Source organism: Artemia franciscana, unplaced genomic scaffold (genome assembly GCF_032884065.1).
Source record: "Artemia franciscana unplaced genomic scaffold, ASM3288406v1 PGA_scaffold_168, whole genome shotgun sequence".
Classification (NCBI taxonomy): domain Eukaryota; kingdom Metazoa; phylum Arthropoda; class Branchiopoda; order Anostraca; family Artemiidae; genus Artemia; species Artemia franciscana.
Genome location: NW_027062638.1, coordinates 380,731 through 407,586, shown reverse-complemented (window position 1 = coordinate 407,586; position 26,856 = coordinate 380,731). Strand labels below are relative to the sequence as shown.

Sequence of the window (26,856 nt, the reverse complement as noted above, 5' to 3'; positions counted from 1 at the left end):
CTTTGTTGACGTATTTACATATGTATTTGATTGCCTTTACGGAGTTACAGTATTCAACGTTTATGTGTGCATTAAATGTTTTTGATAATAATGGGGAATATGGAACAACCCACTGGTTATCTACTTCGATGGTGGTACCGTTACGCTTCTTTATTATTGCTGTTTTACCGCCATCTTCAGTAGATCTTCTTCTATATTGTGGGTAACCATCATTGCCAGTAATTGTGTTTGATACTAAAAGTCGAGGATATTGCTTTGTGCACCTTCCTTTGGCCATGCATGGTGAATTTTCGTTCAGTGCACCGCAAGGTCCATGTATCATATTTTTTACAATAATATCATGTAACCCCTTATCGACATTTTTATCAGGTATTTCAGCGGAAATCACATCATCAATTTCGTTCGAAGTAATTTTTTTATGTAGCCAGATTAGTATATGTGCGTGTGGCAAACCTCGTTTTTGCCATTCCACTGAGTACATCCAGCATCGCACTGACCCAAACACTTCAAGTTTTACAATGTAGTTTATCAGTGATTTCAACTTTTGCCGGAAGACACGGGCCGTAATGTCATGCCTATGAACCGCCGATTGTCCTTGAAGTAAAAGCTGCAGTATCTCGTCCCAAGATTGATTACATGTAAATGTAATAAATAAATCTGGACGACCATAGAGACGAACATACGCAATAGCATCTTGAGCATATTCATGCATATGACGGGGACTGCCAGCATATGACGAAGGTAAAATTGTTAATCTTCCAACGTTTGTGGTATTACCGTCATTTATAACTGCATCTCGCAAATGAATGTATTGTTCAGAGCGGAGCTTGGTCTGATTCAGGCGGATATATAGCAAACGTTCTGATTCAATTTTAGCATACATATCAACGACAAATTGGTGAAACAATTCACGGCATTTTAAAATAGAATTTTCTTCATCCTGCCGAATCATTAGTCTATAGGAATAATAATGCATTGCACTGCATTTCTTATTCATTTCTTTGTTAGTGGCTGGATTCATCAATTTAATATTAAAGTGATAGCCGTCGGCTCCATCCCAAAAAATGATAGGATATTGTAGGACATCGTAGCATCGATGAGTTTCAGCAATTCTTAACAACTGAGCGTTTCGCTTATGAATAATAATATCTCGAGGTAAAAACTGATCACCGACCATAACGATTGCCACTTCGTCGATAGTTGGAGCATTGTATCTACGCACATGTTGGCCAGGAGGCGTTTTGTCAGCGGAAATAACAATTTTATGCGTATCAGTAGGCATCAAATCGATGGCTGTTTTGAACAGACGCACTAAATTATTATTTTCGTGGAAAAGATGTTGCAATTGGGAAACGATTGTCCTTTCAACGTTGGGAGAAATTTCGCAACGTGCATTCAATTCAGAATTTCTATCACTGATGAAGTACAATTGTAAAAATTTATGATTCTCGCCTGAGAATGGTAGAAGGGACCCTGCTCTATGATAAATTTGCCCTTGTACTTTGAAAGTAGACATAAATTGATCTGGATTTTCGATTTGGGCTCCAAACGACGTCATTTGGAAACATGAGTTGTATTTTCTGATTTTTGACAAAAAACGCTTAGATTCTGACGTAGTTCCAGTAAGGAAAGTCTTCAATGGCTCTGGTGGTGCAGCCAATAGAGGAAGTTTAACTTTTCCTGAGGCGCAACACATTCCCATTGTTTCACCATTGAATTTCAAGGCCTTGCAATAGGGACAAATTTTAGACATTGTCCCGATTTGAACACATCTACTCAAGCTATAATCATCGACTGGGTTGTACCTGAATGCCAGGCGATAACTTTCAGGTTGCTCTGATTCCTCGGCACGCTTTCTTTTCTTACTTTCTCTATCAGCAGCAAGCCTGATTTCTTGCTGTTCTTGTGATTCCTTGGCACGCTTTCTTTTCTTAATTTCTCTATCAGCAGCAAGCCTGATTTCTTGCTGTTCTTGTAATTCCTCGGCACGCCTTCTTTTTTCACTTTCTCTTTTAGCAGCAAGTCTGCTTCCGCGTTGCTCTAGTAGTTCCTCGGCACGCTTTCTGTTCTTTCTTTCTCTATCAGCCTCAAGCCTGTTTCCTTGCTGTTCTTTTGATTTCTCGGCACGCCTTCTTTTTTCACTTTCTCTTTTAGCAGCAAGTCTGCTTTCGCGTTGCTCTGATAGTTCCTCGGCACGCTTTCTTTTCTGACTTTCTCTATCAGCAGCAAGTTTTTTGGCATAGACTCTTTGAGCATCTTCATAGGCTTTTGCCATGGTAAGTTCATCAGTCATTGTAAACTTAAACATTAATAGATTTCTACGTGAACATATGTCTTAAATACCTTGAATGACGTCACCGTCAAAGCAAAAATTACGACAACTAATTTCATGACGTCAGTCAACACAGAAACATGACGTCACCTGATCCACAGACAGACAACTTATTTTTATATATATAGATAGATAGATAAGATGTCCCGGTGTCCCGGTCGTCATTTCTGTCACGGTGTGTAATTTCGTCAATCAACAAACATGACGTCACTCGACACACAAACATGACGTCACTCGACACACAGACACAGATAACTTATATATATATACTAGCTGTTGGGGTGGCGCTTCGCGCCACCCCAACACCTAGTTGGTGGGGCGCTTCGCACCCCCCAAGCCCCCGCGCGCGCGTAAGTCGTTACGCGCCATATTAGTTACGCGCCATTGTAGTTGTGTCCCTGTGTCCCACCTGTGAATATAGATAGATTTATATATGTGTTTCAAACTACGTAAAAATTGCGAATATAAAACATTTTTGGCTTTCCCACTACTGGGAGCTTTCCGTTTCCAATTGCCAGCAATTGATCTGAAAATGTTTGACCAGAGTCATCGTTTTGCAATCGGACACGCATATTTGTAGTTAATTTTAATATTTTTACGTGTGCCCATAAATTAGAATTTTTCAGGCAAGCATTCATTTCGTCTGCAGGAGTTAAACTACGTAAAAATTGCGAATATACAACATTCTTGGCTTTCCCATTGTCTGTGCATACACAAAGCCGTATGTACTAATAATGACGTCATATGCAAACGCTCTTTTTACAAACAAACAAACATGCATACACACAACTCGTTTTTATATAGATAGATAGATAGGTAGATACAATACAAATTAACTGCGTAAAACTTGCGAATATACAACATTTTTCGCTGTCCAATTGTCGCTGCATATAAATAGATTGTCAGGTTTACCGACCCTCGAACATGCAACGTACAATTGTCCATGGGAAAAACAATCAGTATCAAGATCTATACCACATTTTTCTAATGATTGACCTTGAGCTTTGTTAATGGTGATTGCAAATGCTAATCGAATTGGGAATTGCAATCTTTTAAATTGAAAAGGTAGATCCGTTGGAATCATGGGAATGCGAGGAATAAGAACAGCCTCACTCTCAAAAGGCCCTGTCAAGATTGTGGCCTCTATTAGGTTTTCCATTGTTTTTTTTTTACGGCAAGTCGCGTGCCATAGCAAAGCTTTGGTGGGTTGATATTTCTTAAAAGTATTATTGGTACGCCTATTTTTAGTTGTAGCACGTGTGGTGGAAACCCTGAAAGATCTATGGAATTTAAAAATTCAGATGGATAATTAACCGCTTCATTTGGTTCCAAAACTGTGTCGACTGACTTGTAAAGGACTGCCTGGTCTCGAATCTTGGTCAAAACAATATTGTTGATTTCGTGGACGTCTATATTTTTGGGTGCGAGAATCGCTCTTTCACTTAGCCATTTATTATTTTTATAATTTTTTAGAATATTCGGAAATACTTTTTCAATCAATTCATTTTTGGACGTCACTAAATTACAGAAATCAGCAGGTAGTTGTATACGTCCTGAAATTTAGTCTATCGTATCATAAATGTCTTTTTGTTCCGATGTTAACTTGGAAATGTTATTTTGTACATACGACAATAGATCATTCGTACTGTAACTTTTTTCACGATCCAATTCTACACATGTCGAAACAGCAGCGATACGGTTAGGTGAAGGCATTCCCAAATCCTGAAGAGGTTTGTTTGCCATACGTACGCACAAATCTTCTATAATAACTAAAGTGTAGTTATAAATTTCTGATGTAAAATCAAAAGTCATATCTGACGTCTCTAACTGTTTTCGATGGAGTATATCTTCGGACATTTTTGACTTATATTTTTCCTATAGCTCTGTAGGAGCTGATGGAGAGCAAGTTGTTAAAATGATGCCAAACAATGCACGAATTTGACTTGGGGTTGACGTTTCGCACTAATGGGGAATATGGAATAACCCACTGGTTATCTACTTTGATGGTGGTACCGTTGCCATTGTAGGTTCTTCAGTCATTTTACAATTAGAAATTTCTATTTCAACGGTCTTCTTACAATTAAAAATTTGTCTTTGAACGATATTCTTAAATACCTATGTCCTGGTCGTCATTTATATTCCCTGTGTCCTGATCGTCATTTGTGTCCCAGTATCCCAGTCTGTAATTTCTCTTTGAGTGTCCCGGTCGTTATTTATATTCCCTCTGTCCCGGTCGTCATTTGTGTCCCGGTATGTAATGTCTCTTTGAGTGTTTTTTCTTTTTAGTATTTTTTAGTTTTTTACATTTTTCTTTTTTCAGTTTTCTTTTTCTTCTTTATTTTTCAGCTTCATTATGAAATACATATCGCCGAACCTTTGTTTTTTTTAACTAAAATCTGGTAGGCATTGATGACCTTATCCGAGCCAAAATCCCAAACCGAATCATCATCGCTATCATTTTCAGTTTTGATATGTTTTGACTCTCGCTGTCCAGGTGGATCTTCATCTAACTGCGCGGTTTTGCGTTCTTTAGCCTCAAGCCTGTTTCCTTGCTGTTCTTTTGATTCCTCGGCACGCTTTCTTTTCTGACTTTCTCTATCAGCAGCAAGTTTTTTGGCATAGACTCTTTGAGCATCTTCATCGGCTTTTGCCATTGTAAGTTCATCAGTCATTTTAAACTTAAACATTAATAGATTTCTACGTGAACATATATGTCTTAAATATCTTTAATGACGTCACCGTCATAGCAAAAATGACGACAACTAACTTCATGACGTCAGCCGACACAGAAACATGACGTCACCTGATCCACAGACAGACACACAGACAGACAACTTATTTTTATATATATAGATATATATATATATATATATATATATATATATATATATATATATATATATATATATATCTATATATCTAAAAATAAGTTGTCTGTCTGTCTGTGGATGTGTGGATGGATGTGTCAGGTGACGTCACCTGAAAAAACTGGATCAGGTGACGTCAAAACTGAAAAAACTAAAAAAAGGCAAAAACTACAAAAAAAACTAAAAACTAATAAAAAAAATAAAAAAGCTAAAAAACTAAAAAAACTATAAAGGTAAAAACCAATAAAAAACTAAAAAAAAAACTGAAAAAACTAAAAAAAGGCAAAAACTACAAAAAAAAACTAAAAACTAATAAAAAAAGTAAAAAAGCTAAAAAACTAAAAAAACTAAAAAAACTAAAAAAAGGTAAAAAACTAAAAAAAATAAAAAATAAAAAAAAAATAAAAAAAAGGAAAAAACTGAAAAATAAGCTAAAATAAAGGTAAAAACCAATAAAAAACTAAAAAAAAAAGGAAAAAACTAATAAATGACGACACTCAAAGAGAAAGCGACCAGGACAAAAGGAATGTTCGATTAGCAATCAACAAAGCACCGGGACACAGGGAGTATAAATGACGACCAGGACATAAGTAAAAAAAAAAAAACTATCTATATATATAAAAATAAGTTGTCTGTGGATCTGTGGATCGTGGATCAGGTGACGTCACCTGAAAAAACTGGATCAGGTGACGTCAAAACTGAAAAAACTAAAAAAAGGCAAAAACTACAAAAAAAACTAAAAACTAATAAAAAAAATAAAAAAGCTAAAAAACTAAAAAAACTAAAAAAAGGCAAAAACTACAAAAAAAACTAAAAACTAATAAAAAAGCTAAAAAACTAAAAAAACTAAAAAAAAGGCAAAAACTACAAAAAAACTAAAAACTAATAAAAAAAATAAAAAAGCTAAAAAACTAAAAAAACTAAAAAAACTAAAAAAAGGTAAAAAACTAAAAAAACTAAAAACTAAAAAAAAACTAAAAAAGGTAAAAACTAAAAGAACTAAAAAAGAAAAAAATAAATGACGACACTCAAAGAGAAAGCGACCAGGACAAAAGGAATGTTCGATTAGCAATCAACAAAGCACCGGGACACAGGGAGTATAAATGACGACCAGGACACAAGTAAAAAAAAAAATTAACAAAACTAAAAAGAAGGTAAAAACTACAAAAAAACTAAAAAGAAAAAAAAAACTAAAAACTAATAAAAAAACTAAAAAATCTAAAAATCTAAATAAACTAAAAAAGAAAAAAAAAGGAAAAAAATAAAGGAGAAAAACAAAACTAAAAAACGAATGTATATACAGACCGGTACACCGGGATACAAATGACGACCGGGACACAGGGAATATAAATAACGACCGGGACACAGGGACACAACTACAACGGGGACACCGGGGGAAACAGGGGGATATAAATGACGACCGGGACAAAAAAACTAAAAAGAAATAAAAACTAAAAACTAATAAAAAAAACTAAAAAATCTAAAAATCTAAATAAGCTAAAAAAGAAAAAAAAAGGAAAAAAATAAAGGAGAAAAACAAAACTAAAAAACGAATGTATATACAGACCGGGACACCGGGATACAAATGATGACCGGGACCCGGGACACAGGGAATATAAATGACGACCGGGACACAGGGACACAACTACAACGGGGACACCGGGGGAAACAGGGGGATGTAAATGACGACCGGGACACCGGGACAGGGAATGGTCGATTAGCAATCACCATCAACAAAGCTCAAGGGCAATCATTAGAATCATGAGGTATAGATCTGAATACAGATTGTTTTCCCATGGACCATTATATGTTGCATGTTCAAGAGTCGGTAAACCTGACAATCTATTTATATGCAAAGACAATGGGACAGCAAAGAATGTTGTATATTCGCAAGTTTTACGTAGTTAAAACCATATATATATATATATATCTATATTCACAGGTGGGACATAGGGACACAACTACAATGGCGCGTAACTATTATGGCGCGTAACGACTTACGCGCGCGGGGGGGCTTGGGGGGGGCGCGAAGCGCCCCCACCAACTAGGTGTTGGGGTGGCGCGAAGCGCCACCCCAACAGCTAGTATATATATATATAGACTAGCATAGTACATGATGTCATTTGCAGAAATTAAACCAAGAATCAATGTCACCTGGTCAATCATAATCTTATAACCATCAGACTGAATTTGCTTCTTTATTTAATTAAGCATAACATCTCTTCTAAAAGATCAGAAGCACAAGCTTGTGTGAATTTCTAACGATTTGCGAAAAGACAATATTGAATTATCAGGCCCAGGCAGTACAGGTATAACTGAGAATCATCAGCTATTCTTCACTCTAGGTAATTTTATTACCTGTTCTACTGCAAATTTATTTTTATTTCAAGTTAGAAAATGATTTTTTATAATAGCATAATTTCATTTGAATAATATTTCTAATCTTATTTTAAAATGGAATTCACACTATTTTAATTTATTTTTATTTAATTTAATAGTTTGATTGCTTAAAGGCCAGATAAAATTTAGTTACATATGTAAATTAAGACGGAACTGCACTTATAAAATATTAGAACCAAATTTCGCCTTAAAAAGTAAAAAAAAACACTGGATCACTTGATAAAATCAGGATACTCGAATTTCTTAAAATTCCTTAAAATCATGAGACTTGAGGATTTTCGCATGCGTATATGAAACAAGCATCCCGGGGTACGAAATACCAATTTGAAATAGACTTGGTGCTTAACGAAGCAGAACGAGCTTGTGAAGGAAGATAATTTTTACAGAGAATGCTTTTATATTGATAATAGCAACTATCTATAATTAGAATGTATTTACTTTAGACACAAAATTTAGTTTAGGAGCAAGTTAAAATTTATAATAAAAAACACTGTAGAATTCATTGTTATTCCCAAATTTCTTTGAGTAGTTTAAAATTTTAAAGAAAAAAATTAACACTTTTGTTTAGGATATAAAAAATAGTGTTAAGACATTTTGCAAATCATATACTTTATAACGATAAACTAACACGAATTATCGTAAGCGAAGCAAAATATTACTCAGCACAATAAAAGCGATTATTCAACTTGTGCTTGTGAACATGAAATATCATTATCTTTTTGAGTTTAAAGTCAATCAAACAGTTCGTGGTAACGAACTGTAGTAAGGAGCGACCCGGCTCAATAGTAACCAAAACTCTAAAGAATTGAATTTTGATATCAATAGCTACATCAAAAGAATCGCATTTTAATGCTGATTTTAAATATATAAGTTTCATCAAGTTTAGTCCTACCCATCAAAAGTTACGAGCCTGAGAAAATTTGCCTTATTTATGAAAATAGGGGGAAACACCCCCTAAAAGTCGTAGGATCTTAACGAAAATGACACCATCAGATTCAGCGTATCAGAGAACCCTACTGTAGAAGTTTCAAGCTCCTATCTACACAAATGTGGAATTTTGTATTTTTTGCCAGAAGACAAATCACGGGTGCGTGTTTATTTGTTTGTTTTTTTGTTTGTTTTTTTTTCCAGGGGTCATCACATCGACCAAGTGGTCCTAGAATGTCGCAAGAGGGCTCATTCTAACGGAAATGAAAAGTTCTAGTGCCCTTTTTAAGTGACCAAAAAATTTGGAGGGCTCTAGGCCCCCTCCCACGCTCATTTTTTCCCAAAGTCAATGGATCAAAATTTTGAGATAGCCATTTTGTTCAACATAGTCGAAAACCATAATAACTGTGTCTTTGGGGATGACTTACTCCCCCACAATCCCTGGGGGAGGGGCTGCATGTTACAAACTTTGACCATTGTTTACATATAGTAATACTACTACTACTACTAATAACTCACTGCAGCACCAAGCCGCCTGAGGCCAACACAGCTACGCACGCTCCTCCTCCAACCTAATCTATTTAAAGCCTCCCTCTTTACACCCTCCCAGGAAGTTCCCATTTCCTTTAAATCCTTATTTATGACATCCTCCCAACCCAGACAAGGACGACCTGCTTTCCGTGTAGCCCCAGACGGTTGGCCAAAAAGGACAATCTTCGGTAATCTGTCATCCTTCATCCGTAGAACGTGGCCTAGCCATCTCAACCTTTCTTTCATTATAGCCCCAGAAAGCGGGATTGAACCACACTTTTCGTACAACCTACTGTTTGAAATACGGTCAGTCAGCCGGGTACCCAGAACAATCCGTAGGCAATTTCTCTGGAAAACATCTAGTAAATTTTCATCTGCTTTTCGGAGTGTCCATGCTTCAGAGCCATATTTGACCACTGTCATCACTGTAGCTTCCAATATTCTAATCTTGGTTTGTAGGCTTATCTTTCTATTCTTCCAAACTTTTTTTAACTGTGAAAAAACACCCTGAGCTTTAGCTATTCTACTTTTAACATCTTCACTGCTCCCACCATCTTTACTAATAATACTACCAAGGTAACTGAAGCTCCCAACCTGATCAATCTTTTCGTTACCTAAGGTCACCTGTTCATCTTCACTTATTCCTAACCTTAGTGACTTAGTCTTCTTAACATTAATTTTCAAGCCTATTTTAGCACCCTGAACTCGTAAAACCTCTAAAAATTCATTCATTTTGCTCACACTTTCATCTAATATGCTTAAATCATCAGCATAATCTAAGTCCAGGAGCGTTCTTCCTCCCCATTTGATTCCATGGTCTCCAATTGCCTTTCCTGTGCTCCTTAAGACGAAGTCCATCAAAATGATCCATATAAAGGGGGATAGAACACAACCCTGCTTAACTCCTGATTTAATACAAAACCAGTTGCTAACCTCATTTCCTACCTTAACCACAGCAGTATTATTCTCGTACATAGCGCAAATCACTTTAATGTATTTTTCTGGTATACCATATAACGATAAGACCTTTGTTAACGCTGTTCTATCAACAGAATCGAAAGCTTGCTCATGGTTATTGGGAAGTGTACAGACGTTTTCAGGGGGATTTTATTTTATTTGGGGGTGGGGCTGAGGAGAGGGGGCTATGTTGGAGGATCTTTCCTTGGAGGAATCTGTCATGGGGGAAGAAAAATTCAATGAAAAGGGCGCAGGATTCTCTAGCATTACTATAAGAAAACAGTGAAAAATAAACATGAAAACGTTTTTTCAAATGAAAGGAAGAAGTAGCATTGAAACTTAAAACGAACAGAGATTATTACGCATATGAGGGGTTCTAAAAATACTTTAGCATAAAGAGCCAGGTATTTAGGAGGAGATAAATACCTTGCTCTTTATGCTAAAGTATTTTTAGTAATTTCAACTATTTATTCTACGGCCTTTCTGATTCAGGGGTCATTCTTAAAGAATTGGGACAAAACTTACGATTTAGTGTAAAGAGCGAGGTATTAACGAGGGTACAAACCCCCTCGTATACATAATAAAAGTATAAGGTTATGAAAGTTTGTTACGTAAGTTAATTCTTAAGTTACGTATATTTTTTACTAATAAAAACGTTCGTTAAAATTAAAAGTTCTAGTTGCCTTTTTAAGTAACCGAAAAATTACAGGGCAACTAGGCCTCCTTCCTCACCCCTAATTTCTCAAAATCATCTGATCAAAACTAAGAGAAAGCCATTTAGCCACAAAAGGAATTAATATGCAAATTTCATTTTAATAATTTATGTGCGGAGAGCCAAAACCAAACATGCATTAATTCAAAAACGTTCAGAAATTAAATAAAAAAAAACTAATTTTTTTAGCTGAAAGTAAGGAGCGACATTAAAACTTAAAACGAACAGAAATTACTCCGTATATGAAATGGGTTGTCCCCTCCACAATCCCTCGCTCTTTACGCTAAAGTTTGACTTTTTGCCACAATTCTACTTTTTAAAACAATTAAAAGCTTTAGCGTAAAGAGCGAGGGATTGCGGAGGGGACAACCCATTTCATATACGGAGTAATTTCTGTTCGTATTAAGTTTTAATGTCGCTCCTTACTTTCAGCTAAAAAAATTAGTTTTTTTTTATTTAATGAAAGAAAAAAATGAAATGAAAATAAAATTGCAAATTTTTTTTCTAATCCTGGCGCGTTTAATATTAGCATTGTTGGTTTATTAAGGAGGCTCGGCATGCAATTTAGAATATATAAGTAAAATAAAGAGAAAAGATATTGTATTTTTTTTATTTTATAAGCAATTTCTCTTTTCCCCTTTATTTGCATCATTTTTCAACTGTTTCAATATCTATTTTATCTTATTACCCAAGACTTTTCGGTGATTCTCCGGTTTTTTGATATGTACTCTATTATGTAGATTAAATCGTGGAACACTGATGATTAAGATGATTAAAGTCTATGCTAATTTTGGCTGATAAGATGAACATTGAGCATAAGCTAGACGAAGGTAATTTCTTCAATCAGTTTGCTCCTGCAGCTGTTCACTCGCTCGTTAATTTTTTTTTTGCTATTTCCGTTATTCAGAACACATAGAAAACCCTTTTTTTCTTGTTGTCTGACCTATTAAAGGATGGGGAAATAAAAAGTCATCGGAACTATTTTTTTTTTTTTTTTGTTTAGTCATCGATTTCAAATGCGTAATAACGACTTCGAATCAAGTTGTTTGGGGAAGTAATACATGGCTAACTGCAGAAAGAGCCAAGACAGATAGTCCCGAGTATTAATCTTTCTGTTTAATCTTATATAAGATGAATAAATAAGATGATTATATAATGATGATTATATAAGATGAATAAATAAGATGATTATATAATGATGATTATATAAGATGAATAAATAAGATGATTATATAATGATGATTATATAAGATGAAAATATAAGATAACAACACCTGTTTAATTTATGACAAATGTCAACAATCCGTCGTGAAATTGTATTGAAAATATCAATAATTTGTCATTGGATTGTATTGTCTAAGAAAAAAAAGTGTCAAAAACTTTGTTTCACTCTATCTCCCATCATTACTTGGGCCATTATCTGGACCAAGGGCTTGAGGCTTGATTAAAATCTCGTCAAAGGTTTCCGCTACAGTGCGTTACACAATTAACTGTGAGACGCGATACGGATTTATTTTCAAAAAATATTATCTATTTATCATTGCATTTATAATAGTTTGTATCCAAATAGCGGTTTAAGCTGGATGATTTCAGCCTTTGTTTGTTTGCTAGATTTTCACACCAAAATCTATAATGTTCGTCAGATGCTTTCGCCAGAGACAAAGCTTTCATTATCAGTCTAACTCTTACGTTTTGTTGGTACAGGATTTCTACTTTGACATTCGACAGGTGAACGTTTTGACCAATCAAACTTACGAGCTTTTTCAAACGACAGTTGTATTTTGTTTAGATGTTTTCTACAAGACACTTCCCTATAGCATTTATTTTGAAGAATTTTTTTCAGGCTATCTTTCAAAATTTTCATAAATTTGTTTTCGCAATGAACTTTTACCATAATCGAGCCGTATTTACTATTCCTGAACGGGCATTAAATTTTTACAAATTTGACATTTTTGTCAAAAAGCTTATTCAAATTTTCTTTAGATCTTGTCTTTAAATAGAATTAACTGTAAATTTTTCTTAATTAATTCACGTGAAAAACGAGTTTATAAATGTATTTATTGTCAAAAAATTATAAAACAATAGAATTTGAATCAGTGAGTTTACAACAAAAAATTTAAAACTTTAAAAAAAGAAATGAAAACAATAAAGCCATTCTTAAAAAGAAATTCCTGGTCATCATTTTTTAGAAATAAACACAATAAGATCCTTCCTGAACACCCTCATGAATGAGCACCTTATAAAATTAAACGTTCCCATTAAATTTGTAAACACATAAAATAGAACTCGTTCTCAAAGTCCCTCTTTCAAAGCATAATTTTGTCACACGAAGAAGTAAACTTTAAAATCAAGTGCCTGTAATTCATACCAAATACAACATCCCCTTCTCCAAGCTATGAAAACAAACCATATTTACTTTGGATGCATAGAAATAATAATGGACTAGCGTTTTCAATTTACCGTAAACCACCTAACAACAACCGTTATCAATACCTAACACCCAACATTATTAACAGCACTATGTAGATAATCATACGCACACCTCTCTTGATATCATACGTAGATAATCTTGATATCATATGTAGATAATCATACGCAGACCTATGTAGATAATCATACGCAGGAGAGACCTGAAACGTTAAGATTTTGGGAATTCATTTTTATGAGCTTATTATATTCCCAGAATTTCCGTGTCTCTCTTTTCCTAAAAAGTATATTTCTTAGAAGTATATAGAATATTTGTTGGCAAAATAATTTAGCTCTTGTCCTCACAAACGATTATATGGCATGCTTTTTTATATTTATGTAGGCAAGCAGGCTCTGTTGCTAGTTTGATATGTTATACTTGATACCTCAACTTCCCCCCCCTTCTCATAAACTGGTTACAATCTATTCTACTCAATAGATTGCAATGAATATTATATTTTTAATAAGACTTTACCTTTTCTAATAGAGCTTTCTTCCTCTGTTCTTCGGGTGTCTTAAATTGTAAGCATCCGAACTGACGACTGAAAGAAGAAAAAACTTGTGACACAAAATAAAAATGTAAACACAAGGAGGATAAGAGTCGCTAAGATCCTAAGTTTTATGATCTTCTGAAAATCACTCTACTTTTATCTGCATTATCAGCATTTTTTTTTTTATTTCTCTGTAAAATAGGTTTAAATGACAATGCATATTATACACCAGAACTAACACTATCAGGATCAATGGCCAAAACCTATCAAAATCCGAATCCAGGATCTACACAACTTACTCTATCCAACCTTAAAGCAACAAACTCCCCTTTAATACAGTAAAAAAGATCCCACGTCTGACTAAAAAATACCACTATCAGAGGGTGCAATACTATCACATATCAAGAGACATTCCCTCCACTCCCATCTTAGGTTCCAAATACAATAAGCAGTTGCAGGAATTGTCATTGTTAAAATGCAACAATTTAGTGAACTGATCACCAACATGTGAATTTACATAATAAACATAGAGGCTTTAAAAAATAAGTTTCTACCAAACACATCACAGGAAACAAACTATGGACAACATCACGCAAAGTACTTTCTCAATAACATACTAACCAAAGCAAATCATGACTTTCCCTGTTTCTATGAAAATCCTAGTCCTCAGTTTATTAATTTGAAACTCCACATGCAACAAAATAAAAAGAACAGGAAAACATAAAAACACAAAGACAAAAAAAACTCTTCTATGTACAATCAAGAACCCCCAATTAAGAAAAATAACAAAAAAAAAACATAATGAGGCTTCAACGGGCTGAATATGTCTGGACACAGAATTCAGGGTCAACACAAGCACTGAATACAAATATGTTGTAGCAAATTCAATATTCTCTGGTCAAAAGGCAAAAGAGCCTATTGTCAGAAATATTAAAAAACAGGGATTGGATTGGTTTTTATTCTGGGGAGTTTTTTACAGCATTTGGTGTGGTAGAATATTTCAAAAGTGCCTAAAGTGCCTAAGATAATGTGTCCCACAACCTCCTACCTTTTAAACTAACTAGCCCTGGCCTACTTTAATGACTAATATCGCTTATAAAAATTTAAGACAAAGGCAGATTTATCATAGCCTGAGTTTAATCTGTATCATCTCCAAAAACTAAAATAATAATAGGCCAGCATTGGGGTGCAGTTCTCAGCTGAATGATGTTTACATTTTTTTGACGGAATATGAATTTAATTCATACAATCAGTGGTGTCTAAACATAAATTTACTTCATACAATCAGTGGTGTCTAAACATAAATTTACTTCATACAATCAGTGGTGTCTAAACATAAATTTACTTCATACAATCAGTGGTGTCTAAACATAAATTTACTTTATACAGTCAGTGGTGTCAATTGGGATACGTAAGAGGGGATAGTGTCACCTAGTTTTAAAAACACCCTTTTTTGTAACTTTCCCTGGAAACTACCTTTTCAGGTATTTGCACTGAAAACAAAAAAAAAACACAAAACAGGCAAACCTCCCAGATTTTGGAAAAATACAACACCCCCTCTGAGTAATTTTTATGGATTTATGTCACTGCAAATAATATAAAGATGAAGATATCAATTTCAATTAACCTCGAACACAATCCATTGTGCTACATTTTCAACACAAGCATTGTGCAATTTCTACACAACTAATAGAATGGATAATATTATGATTTTTTTAGCCCTCGAATTTTCGAGGTAAAATTCAGTGATAAAAAAAAAATGTGATAAAAAGCAGCCGTCTTCTGTTTTCCCAACATTTTGCCAAAATCAGAGATAACCGACTTTTTTTTTAATAATTTTGGAAGTTGTTATAATACATAAAAGGGAACATAAAGAACTAGTCTAAATTCGGTTTTGAGTGATGTTTTCAGGTTCCCACCTGGATAGGTGAATAGGAATGAAACAGCACACTTATCAAGAGAAGGATTTTCACGAAAAGATTTAAAGGTGGTGTTTCAGATAATGGACTTTTTGGTATTTGAAGAAGTCATTGATTTAAGTAAATAAAACGTTCAGGAATAAATCCAGAGCCTCAGCTATGCAATGGGATTATCTCTCAACGGCTGGTATTAATCTTTCCACACCAAAGAAGTACTAACCAATAATACAACAAACCTAGAGCCCAAAAGAGTCCCAATTAAAGTTTACTGACCATCATATCTTCAATTTGAGACCTGATATTGCAGCCACCCAGCCCAAATGGTTAGAACATTAAACTTGAAATCTTTTGTCTGTGAGGGCAGGTATTTGAGTGCTGGTGTTGATGGTTATTCGGTGTGGAGTTGGGTTCAGTGGCGTGATTCCGTAAGCTCACCCAGAGTCGACCCAACTCTAAATGGGTACCTGGAAAATCTGGGGATGGTAAACAGGAAAGGGTGTGAGAAAGCACAGGATGACTGGACTTCAACCCCCATTGCACTTTCTGGCTGAAGAACCACGAAATGGACATCAGCACTGCCATTAGGGACTGTAAAGTCCAATGCTGTATCCTTTACCTTTATATCTTTGATAATCCATGACTTACATTGTTTTAAGGAATTTGGAAAGTATGAGTGCAATTTTAAAAAAGAAAAAAATTCTAATTTAGCTTAAAATTCAACTCAAATCATTTGAATCTTGTTTTTAAAACCTGAAGTTACTGAAAAGTAAGCTCTAACCAAAATGAAAAGAATAAATTTGATGAAGACCTTCCAAGCCATTGCTTGATATTTTAAATAATAGAATTAGGGGATGGTTATTTGAAAATATCTGAATCATGGTTATTTGAATGCAGAACATAATTTAGGCTCTGGATTCATTTCTAAGGGTTACAATTCCCCCAACCAGCTTGATTTCTAAGATTATGAACAGTCTATTTTATAGAACTTTAATACTTAATATAATTTTGAGCATTGATAAATATATTTATATATTTAAAGATTCTTTTTTACTCCTGCCAAGATCTTACTTTCTTTTGCCTGTAACTTATTTTCACTATCGATCAACATTTTATCTTGTCATATTACCACTTTATCAATGAGGGTGTAAAACTACATTACATCTCTATTTTAAGCCAGAACAAAGTCATCTCCATTCTTTAGCTAAATGATCACTTCCCTAATCTAATAAACCTTAAACTATTGATCATACTATAATAAGTCCATGAAAATTGGCACAGGAAGCAATTACTCACAGGTTGGGATGCACCCACTGATCTGGGTCCCTATCATCTTTAGCTAATTTCTACGGGTTTTGTCCTTACTACCAGCAAGAATTACTTGAGGTAATGTAAAATTTCCATTAGAATAAACTACTACTCTAGTAATGAAAGCTATATTTACAAGTAAGAATATAAGCAAAAGATTAACAATATATTTTAATAAAATATAAATTACACAGGTTTACATTGTTATTTGGCATTTATTTTGCATGATGATTTAAAGGAGATGTCATACAGCCAATACTTTTTTAAGTTGAGTTATTTTTAATATTAAACTAGGATTAGATAATATCCATACATACATGTAAATGAGAATGAATATTCAAGTGCAAATCTGGTAATCTAGTATTAAAGAGACAGGTACACCCAAAGTGTTTGATTTTTTCTTAGTTTGAAACTTGCCAAAGCATATATTGATTGAAAATTATATATTCACTGGAAATTATTCAGCCACAAATTCCCATTCCATGGCTCCTTGTGAAATCAAAATGATTAAAATTTACTGAGAATTTCTAAATACAAAGCTCTATTCTAAGATCTAATTTTGCATTAAAATAGAGGAAGTCAAATAAAACTATCTTACTCCTCATAACTTTGACCACTTATCAAACCAAGAAAAACCAGATCTACACTGCATGGGCAACGTGAGATGTTGCGGCAACCTTTGTTCGGCTCTGCCGAGTAAAGTATTGCGAGAGTAACACTTTGGTTTTGTTTCCTTGCTTCGATTAAACACTGAAGTTGTTAATCTGAAAGGATTATAAAATAAATACTAGGTACACCAACTTGCAAAATTTGCAAACCCCTCATTGAAACTAGCAAAAGTTGCAAACCCCTCATCGCTGAAGATGATTGTAGCCTAACAGCCGATTATTACTTACAAGTCCCCTACATGTCTTACCACTGGAACCAAATTGGTCTTACCATCAAATACATGAGGAACAAATAATAGGTACACCAGCTAATAGAAGTTGAGAACCCCTCATTGCCGAAGATGATTATGAGCTAACAGTCTACTGTTGCTTAAAACTCCCCTATATGCCTCACAATTGGTAACAGCCTATTTTTGGTTTCTGTATGTACCTTACTAGTGAAGTTGTCAACCCCTTTAAACTTTCAAACTGGTACATCTAATGAAGGAATTTTTCTATCGAAAAATGGATGACATATACTTTGATCAGCTCGTTAAGAGCTATCAACTGCCGTTGAAAAAAAAATCTATCTGTCTTAGTTCAAAAGTTGACTTTTTTGCTGTAGGCCAAGTTTCTAACATCATCACTTAGAAAAGAGCAAAGGATAAACTCCAATTTCTTTAGCAATGGGAGAACTTTTAAGGGTTTAAGATCCATATTTGACACCATTTCTGTATGGGCCTATTTTTGGTTTCAGTATGTACCTTACTATTGAAGTTGTCAACCCCTTTAAGCTTTCAAACTGGTATATCTCATGAAGGAATTTTTCTACCAAAAAATGGATGACATATACTTTGATCAGATTATCAAGAGCTATTAACTGCGTCGAAAAAAAATGATCTGTCTTAGTTCAAAAGTTGATTTTTTTGCAGTAGGCCGAGTTTCTAACTTTATCACTTAGAAAGGAGCAAAGGATAAACTCTAATTTCTTTAGCAATGAGAGAACTTTTAAAGTTTAAAAGGTGTATCTGATACCATTTCTCTACTGCAATCCCAAGTGCGAAAAACCAAATGATAAACTCAGCTGAAATCCCCAACACAAATGGGTAGAAAAAAGAGATGGCAGTACTTTCGATCCCCACTTTTTTATTTCTATAATGTTTTCTATTTATCACTTAAAGAAGATATATTGGCTGTGGGGCCAGGTAACTGCCTCATATATTTAACGCTCCTAGATTTTAGTCCATCTTCAATTTGAAACTGGTGCCTGCCTGCTTGCCTGCTAGCAGAGGTGCCATTTGGACCAAATCTCAGGGTGGGCATAAACTCCATCATGCCCCCCCCCCCGACTCACTTCGTGTCGCGTAATCATCTAGCAAATAGGCATTTGACAGAACTCGAGAATTTTATTATATATAGTAGTAGTAGTAGTAGACAGGTTTAATGGCAAAAACTTGACAGCTGTCGCTGATTTGTGTTTTTTTACAACATATACAAAATCAAGCTACACTTGTAAATATAAATAAAACTATAAATACTAACTCTTATTATACATTTTGACGAAAACCGGGACGAAAGAATTACCATATCGGTTTGTTCTTGTTTTAATGAGAACTAACTTATCTTGCTTTCTCGTTCTTGATGGTAGAGGTTGATCAGGTAGAATGTCACAGTGCTGAGATTTAGAAAGCAAGTGCTTTCCGAAACTCATTATCAGAGTTTCGTACCGGTTTTGGAGTGACGGCAGTCCTAGCACTTCAAGAGCCTTTTCGTAGGGGATGTCAAGGCGGCCCAAGATGATCGATACCCCTCGCTTCTGAACTGATTCAAGCTCCTGACAAAGATACACTGTTCTCAGTGCTGAGGGCACCCAAACAGGACACCCATATTCCAGAATGGGGCGGACATACGCTATGTATGCATACTTAATACTCTCTGTGCTTGCACTGAACCTACGCATACCGTGTAAAGCCTGTAGACTAGCGTTTGCACTTTTAACCACGTTTTCAATATGTGTGGCAAAGCTGAAGTCATTGGAAAAAGTAACTCCAAGGATCTTGATACTGTTTGCTAGAGGGAATGGAACATTTGGCTCCATAACATCACTTTTTAGCGGGTTAAAGCGCACTATCTTCGACTTGTTCACATTAATCTCAAGATTTAGCTCCGCGCACTCTTTTGTGAAAACACTGAAAAAATTTGAACTGAACTGAGGCGTCACAACTCCGTTTTGTACTAAATATTTCAGGATAAATGACAGGTCATCCACGAACTTGTAGCGGTCGTCTGAGTCAGCTATGAGGAAGTTAATTACAGACAAGAATACAACAGCTGCAAGCTTAGTGCCCTGAGGGGCTCCACAGGTGGATGAGGATCATTCGGAATTGGTGTCACCTTCGTAGAGAGCAAACACACGATGCATCATCTGACTGAGAAAGTCCAACACGAGCGTAAGAGTCTTTTTCTTAGCCCCCATTAGCTTGAGATTAAGGGCAGCTACAATGTGATTGATTAGATCAAATGCCTTTCGGAAATCTATGGCACCAAGGTCTACAAAACTGTGACCTTTTTCGACCCACTTAAGGAGACTATCGTACATCCTCACTAGGTACACTGAGGTATTACAGTCTTTCAGTCCGCCGTATTGTCTCTGGTCGATAGATCCCTGGATTTGATCAGGTAAGGCCCTCATGATAAAGGTCTCGGCCACTTTCGCCAGGCATGGTGTTTGCGAAATAGGTCTAAGTTCGTCACAGCTCTTAGGGTTGGTAACCTTCGGTATTACTCTAACGGAAGCTTTCTTCCAAACAGCTGGAAAGATCCCCATACGAAAGCAAAGGTTTATCAGCACAGAGAGTGGTTTCGCAATGAAAGGGGCGTATTCTCGAATCAGTTTGGGTGGAAGTTCGTCTGGATAAGCTGAACAGTTTACTTTCACCTTCATCAGGGTCTTACAGGTTGTCTTCTCATCGATAACAACTTCACCTTCATCTGCACAGGAGTCAAGTATTTCAGACTTCTGGACTTGTGTGGGAGAAGGAGATGAGGTCCAGATGCGGGTGAAATATTGATTAACCTCATCATCAGCATCAGGGTGGCTTATTTTTATGCTGTTATGAATGGACTTGCCAGTGATTTGCTTGACCGCTCTATGCCATTTTCTGGCATTAGTGTGCCTAAGACTGTCCAAAAATTTCTCACGCCCGTAATCTTTCTTCGCACTTCTCGTGAGAGAGGTAATGTGATTTCGCAATTTTTTTGCATTTTGCAAATCTCCTTCTTGGAAAAGCTTGCACTTTTTTCGGATTAGTTTCTTGATTTGAGGGGTTATCCAGGGTTTATGACTTTCACATCTAGCGAAAGTCTTTTCAGGAAAAAACTCGAGGTATTTGGCATGGAGAACTTTGTTGAAAAGTTGGCATTTTTTATCGAGGCTTTTGTCTCCATACACTTCTGGAAAAGGGTAAATAGCTATCCATCGACCATAGGTGCAAATCGCTGAATCAGTAAGCGGACGATACTTGACACGCTTAATTTTAGGCTTGGGTATTGAATAGGCAGCTGACCAGAGCACAACGTTATGATAAGAACAGGCAAGCGGCCCAAGGGATTCAGGGGATTGGTAATATGTCTCACAGTTGGTCAGGATTAAATCAAGTATGCTGCCAGATTCATGTGTTGGAAAATTTACAACCTGCTTGAGGGAAAGGCATGATGCTAGCCAGCTTTTCTTGGTTTGGTGAAAGTCCCCAGCCAGAACAATAGCAGGACTTCCATAGAAAGCACGAAGGTGGTCGACAGTCTTTTGGAGGTATGTGAAAAGATCACGGCGGTTTTTAGCACTTTCAGGGTAGTTGATTGAAGCAAAGATATTGCATGAGTAAGCACGCGGCATGGCCGATGGTTTGCACCAAACCCACACAGCCTCATGTTCAGTGCTTTCAAGTTCACGTAGCTCCTTCATTGGGATATCTTCACGTACGTAAAGGGCTACTCCACCGCCTAGTCTCTGGTCACCAAGAGCTTGTCTTGTTTTGAGGTATAGGGCATAACCGGTTAGCCTTCCTGTCACTTCAGTCAGATTCCAAGTTTCTGTTATGGCTGCAACAGAAACATTGTTCTGCCTTAATACTACATAAATCTCATCTATTTTATTGCAAAGAGAACGTGCGTTACAAAGCAGGAATGTGGGAAAACGCTTCTTTGCATTGAATGCGATGGGAGACAGAGTTGATAGGGGTAGCCTAGAGCTTTCAGGGCACGGGTCTGCTTCGTATCTTGAGAGGGAGGGGAGAGGTTTCTGGTTCAAAATTTTTACTTCTATATAGAATCTGTCTTTTTTTTGTCGATAATTTGGTGTTCTGGCAGAGACCTTACCTACTTTCAAAGTTTACAATAATTAATAGCAACTAGCGTAATTACCCCAAGGGTCGTCAAGTAATTACGCTCTTTGGTTAATAGGCATGCAGTTATTTCAAATCAATTGGACAGAATGGATTATGTTGGACATAATGGATTATTATGGCCGGCAAAGGGCCCTTTGTGGTGGAAGCTTGGGCCCCCTGGAAAATCTGGGGTGGGCATTTGCCCACCCCTGACCCCCCCCCCAAATGGCGCCTCTGCCTGCTAGAACTGAGCTTTCCACTCGAAAGCAGAAATATGGTTTGATGAAACCAAAGCATGACTGCATAACTTCAGATAGTTCTCACTCATATATGCTATGAAACTCCAAGTCACTTCACATAATATAGGCTCTGGCTCAAGGACAAGCAAAAACCATTCTTTTTGGCCCAAGGCAAGAGCTCTACAAAGCTTTCCAAAATGCAAAGTCATATTCATCAATCCAGCCTAAGGTCCACACTTTCCATAAAAACTGCAGAGGTTAGACCCTTACCACTTTCTAGGAATAAGCTGAAATTGGGGTGCTAGGAAAAAAAAAAACACGAAAAGTCCAAAGTGTTGCTCTTGCAACACAATGAACATAGACAAAATACTCTTGGTATTATGGTCTTTTCTATATAAAACAGAATGCCATGTCAAGGAACTCCTTGGCTTTAAGAACCACCATGCTTCCAACATTAAGTACCTCCCAAATAAAAACATTTATGACACATTCCCTGTCATAGAACTCCTAGTTAAAATCATATTATTATGATTAGGATTGAACTTGTCCAGAACACTAAAATGAGGTGTTACCATGCTTTGAATTTAATTCCAAGCCTGCAAAGGCAAAGATATTTAGATGGCTCTTCCTTTATTGAATATGATCTTCTACACCAAGACTAAAATGACTAAACAAATCCTTTTTCCCTACCTTTGACATATTCTGTAATCCTTTTCCTTGACAACAACAAACAAGAGCTAAGAGCTCATATGGCACTTGTGACAAGGCAAGAAGAGCTAAGAGCCAAGAGATCATATGGTATGAGCTCTAACAAAATTCTATGAATCAATAGATTGATTTAAAAAGGAAAATAAGAGGCTTAATGCCGGTCAAGATTTAAAATAAGAGCTCTGGGTCACAAAGTCCTTCTAAATATCAAAATTCATTAAGATCCGATCACCCACTCGTAAATTATAAATACCTAATTTTTTCTAATTTTTCCTCTCCCTTTTGCCCCCCAGATGGTCGAATCTGGGAAAACGACTTTATCAAGTCAAATTGTGCAGCTCCCTGACACGCCTACAAATTTTCATTGCCCTAGCACATCCAGAAGCACCAAACTCGCCAAATCACTGAACCCCTCCCCCCAACTCCCCCAAAGAGAGTGAATCCAGTACGATTCTGTCAATCACGTATCAAGGACATTTGTTTATTCTATCCACCAAGCTTCATCCCAATTCCTCCACTCCAAGTGTTTTGCCAAAATTTCCCCCTCCAACTCCCCCCAATGTCAAAAGATCTGGTCGAGATTTGAAATAAGAGCTCTGAGACATGAATTCCTTCTAAAAATCAAATTTCATCACGATCCAATCATCTATTTGTAATATATAAATACCCCTATTTTCATGTCTTCCAAGAATTCCGGTTTCCCCCTCCAACTCCCCCGAATGTCACAGAATCTGGTCGGAATTTGAAATTAGAACTCTAAAGCACAAGATTCTTCTAAATATCAAATTTCATTAAGATCTGGTCACCCATTCGTAAGTTACAAATACCTCAATTTTCAAAATTACCCACCCCCCAATTCCACCAAAGAGAGCAGATCCGGTCCAGTTATGTCAGTCACATATCTTAGACAGGTTTCTATTCTTCCCATCCAGTTTCATCCTGATCTCACCGCTTTAAGTATTTTCTAAGATTTCCGGTCCCCCCAACTGTCCCCCCCCCCAATTACACTTGATCCAGTTGAGATTTAAAATAAGATATCTGAGTTACGAGGTCCTTCTAAATATGAAGTTTCATGAACATCCGATCACTCCTTCTTAAGTTAAAAATACGTAATTTTTTCTTATTTTTCAGAATTACCCCCCCCCCCCCCCCGCAATTGATCGGATCCGTTCCAATTATGTAAATCACGTATGCAAGACTTCTGCTTATTATTCCAACCAAGTTTCATCCCAATCCCTCCAGTCTAAGCGTTTTCCATCATTTTAGGTTTCCCCACCCCAAACTTCCCCCAATGTCACCAGATCCAGTCAGGATTTAAAATAAGAACTTTGAGACACGATATCCTTCTAAATATCAAATTTCATGGAGATTCAATCACCCATTCGTAAGTTAAAAATACCTCATTTTTTCTAATTTTTCAGAATTAACCCCCCCCCCCCAACTACCCCAAAGAGAGCGGATCCATTCTGGTTATGTCAATCATGTATCTAGGACTTGTGTTTTTTTTCCACCAAGTTTCATCCCAATCCCTCCACTCTAAGTGTTTTCCAAGTTTTAGGTTTCCCCTCCCAACTCCCCCCCCCCAATGTCACCAGATCCAGTCGGGTTTAAAATATGAGCTCTGAGCCACGATATCCTTCTAAATATCAAATTTCATTGAGATCCAATCACCCATTTGTAAGTTGAAAATATCTCATTTTTTTTATTTTTTCAGAAATACCCCCCCCCAACTACCTCAAACAGAGCGGATCTGTTCCATTTATGTCAATCATCTATCTAGGACTTGTGTTTATTTTTCCCACCATGTTTCATCCCAATTCCTCCACTCTAAGTGTTTTCCAAGTTTTAGGTTTCCCCCTCCCAACAACTTGCCCCTGTCACCAGATCCGGTCGAGATTTAAAATAAGAGCTCTAAGACACGATATCCTTCTATCAAATTTCATTGAGATCCAATCACCCATTTGTAAGTTGAAAATTCCTCATTTTTTCTAATTTTTAAGAATTACTCCCCCCCCCCCCCAACTACCCCAAAGAGAGCAAATCAGTTCCAATTATGTCAATCATGTATCTGGAACCTGCACTTATTTTTTCCATCAAGGTTCATCCTGATCCCTCTGCTCTAAGTGTTTTCCAAGATTTTAGGCTTCCCCCACCTCCAACTCCCCCCAATGTCATCAGATCCAGTCGGGATTTAAAATAAGAGCTCTGAGACACAATATCATTCCAAACATCAAATTTCATTAAGATCCAATCACCCACTCATAAGTTAAAAATACTTCATTTTTCTAATTAGGCACCATGTAACCACATTTGAATTTAAGTTGATTGTTTCACAATAGGAAGATGGTTTTATTTATTAGGTTCCAACCAATCAAACACAATATCCTTTACATGTTTCATTCATAATTTCCCAGACTAAAACTGAAATAGCAGAATAAACAATCTTTGTATAACCCCAGTGAAATTTCACTTAAAACCCACCTAACTTTACCCACCTAAGATCTGCAGAATACGAAATATTCAAAATAGGCTGTTGTATGACATTTTGCCTGAAAGCTAGGCGATGATACTTAGGACTATAGTCCTTAGGACTACAGTTCTAACAAACATGGTGTAGTCCTTATTATACCAGGAACATTTTTACCAAATCTGGCAAAGGCCATTTGGTGTTCTGGATTTTTGAAAGTTGGTATGCCCTTGTTACTTATTTGATAATAGCCCATAGAGTCCTCAGATTGCCAGGTCAAAATTTTAGCATATGTTTTAAGATCACACTAATTAACAACTTAAATTCTTTCAAAATTTTATAGGCTAAAGGTAGCCAAACTTTAATTTTTTCAGGTTCTTGCTATCTCAGAAAGGGTTTAGGTTAGGAAAATATTTTTTTCAGGGATGGGTCTACAGGCTGAAGTATGTCCCAGGAAGATATTTTAAAGTACTCACCTCTACTCCTTCTATTGAAAATTTGACAAATTAAAATTTTACCTTAATTTTCAGTTACTAGTTGCTTTTTCTCTGCCTTTAGTTCTGAAAATGCAATTCCTGTTATTTGAGTAGAATTTTGAGCCATATCAATGTTTTTTTTTCAAAATTTAGGAAATGTATTTGCATATCTTTAAAACCTTATAAAATGGAATTAAACAAAGTTATGAAGCTGAAAACAATTTTGTTGTACTTCAATTAAGCAGAAGATCTATTTTGCAAGGTTTCACTTTTATAACACACATATTTTTAAAGGCCAGGGCCCTCTAGAGGGAGAAGGAGTAGAGGTAGTTGCTTCAAAATACCTTCCCAGGACACACTTTAATCTGTAGATTCATCCCCAAAAGTTTGATTTTCCTAACCTAAGCCCTTTCTGAGATAGCAAGAAGTCAAGTAACTAGAATTTCACCAAAGCTTTAACTTGACATGAATTACATGTTTCTATCTTAACTAGGAGATGATATATTCTTTTTTTGTGGATAATATAAGTATGGTTAAAAGAAACATAATACATACTATAAAGCAAGAGTATCATTGTTTTGCTCTTTTTTACCTTTTAAATATTAGCCTAATTAGACTAAATATGAGACCTTCAGAATGAGGAGGGGGTGCAGGCTATTTGCATGTACACTGATTCCCATACTTGGAGAGAGCATCAAAAAAGGAACTGAGTAGGCTAACTTGGCCTAGTATCTAAAAAAATATAGTAACTTAGTTACATGCACTCTTTCAATCTAAACATACCTATCAAACTCTGAAAGGATTTGTATTTCAATAGATGAAAGTGACATTTCTTCTTGATTCTTTAAAGCCATTCCCATCACTGAAAAGTGATAATCAAATTTCGCTTCTTAATCAACAATGCAGCTCAAATACAGTGGGGCTTCAACAAAACGAAATTAAAGGCTCTTGCTTGTACGATTCATATATTTTTGCTCTAATCAGCAAGATTGCACATTCCTCACATTCCTTTTCATACCTTGAAAAA

The 26,856-nt window shown here is 36.0% G+C and overlaps 1 protein-coding gene across 1 annotated transcript in view; it reads right to left on the bottom strand.

Annotated features, from left to right (window-relative positions):
* LOC136041354 (lysine-specific demethylase 6A-like) overlaps positions 1 to 26,815 on the bottom strand; it is a gene marked incomplete in the record, with an annotated part of 159,744 nt that extends 132,929 nt beyond the window's left edge. The window contains 2 exon segments of the mRNA XM_065726000.1: positions 13,668 to 13,734; positions 26,613 to 26,815. Of these exon segments, the coding sequence (XP_065582072.1) occupies positions 13,668 to 13,734; positions 26,613 to 26,689 (144 nt within the window).
* Between the last annotated feature and the right edge of the window lie 41 nt (positions 26,816 to 26,856).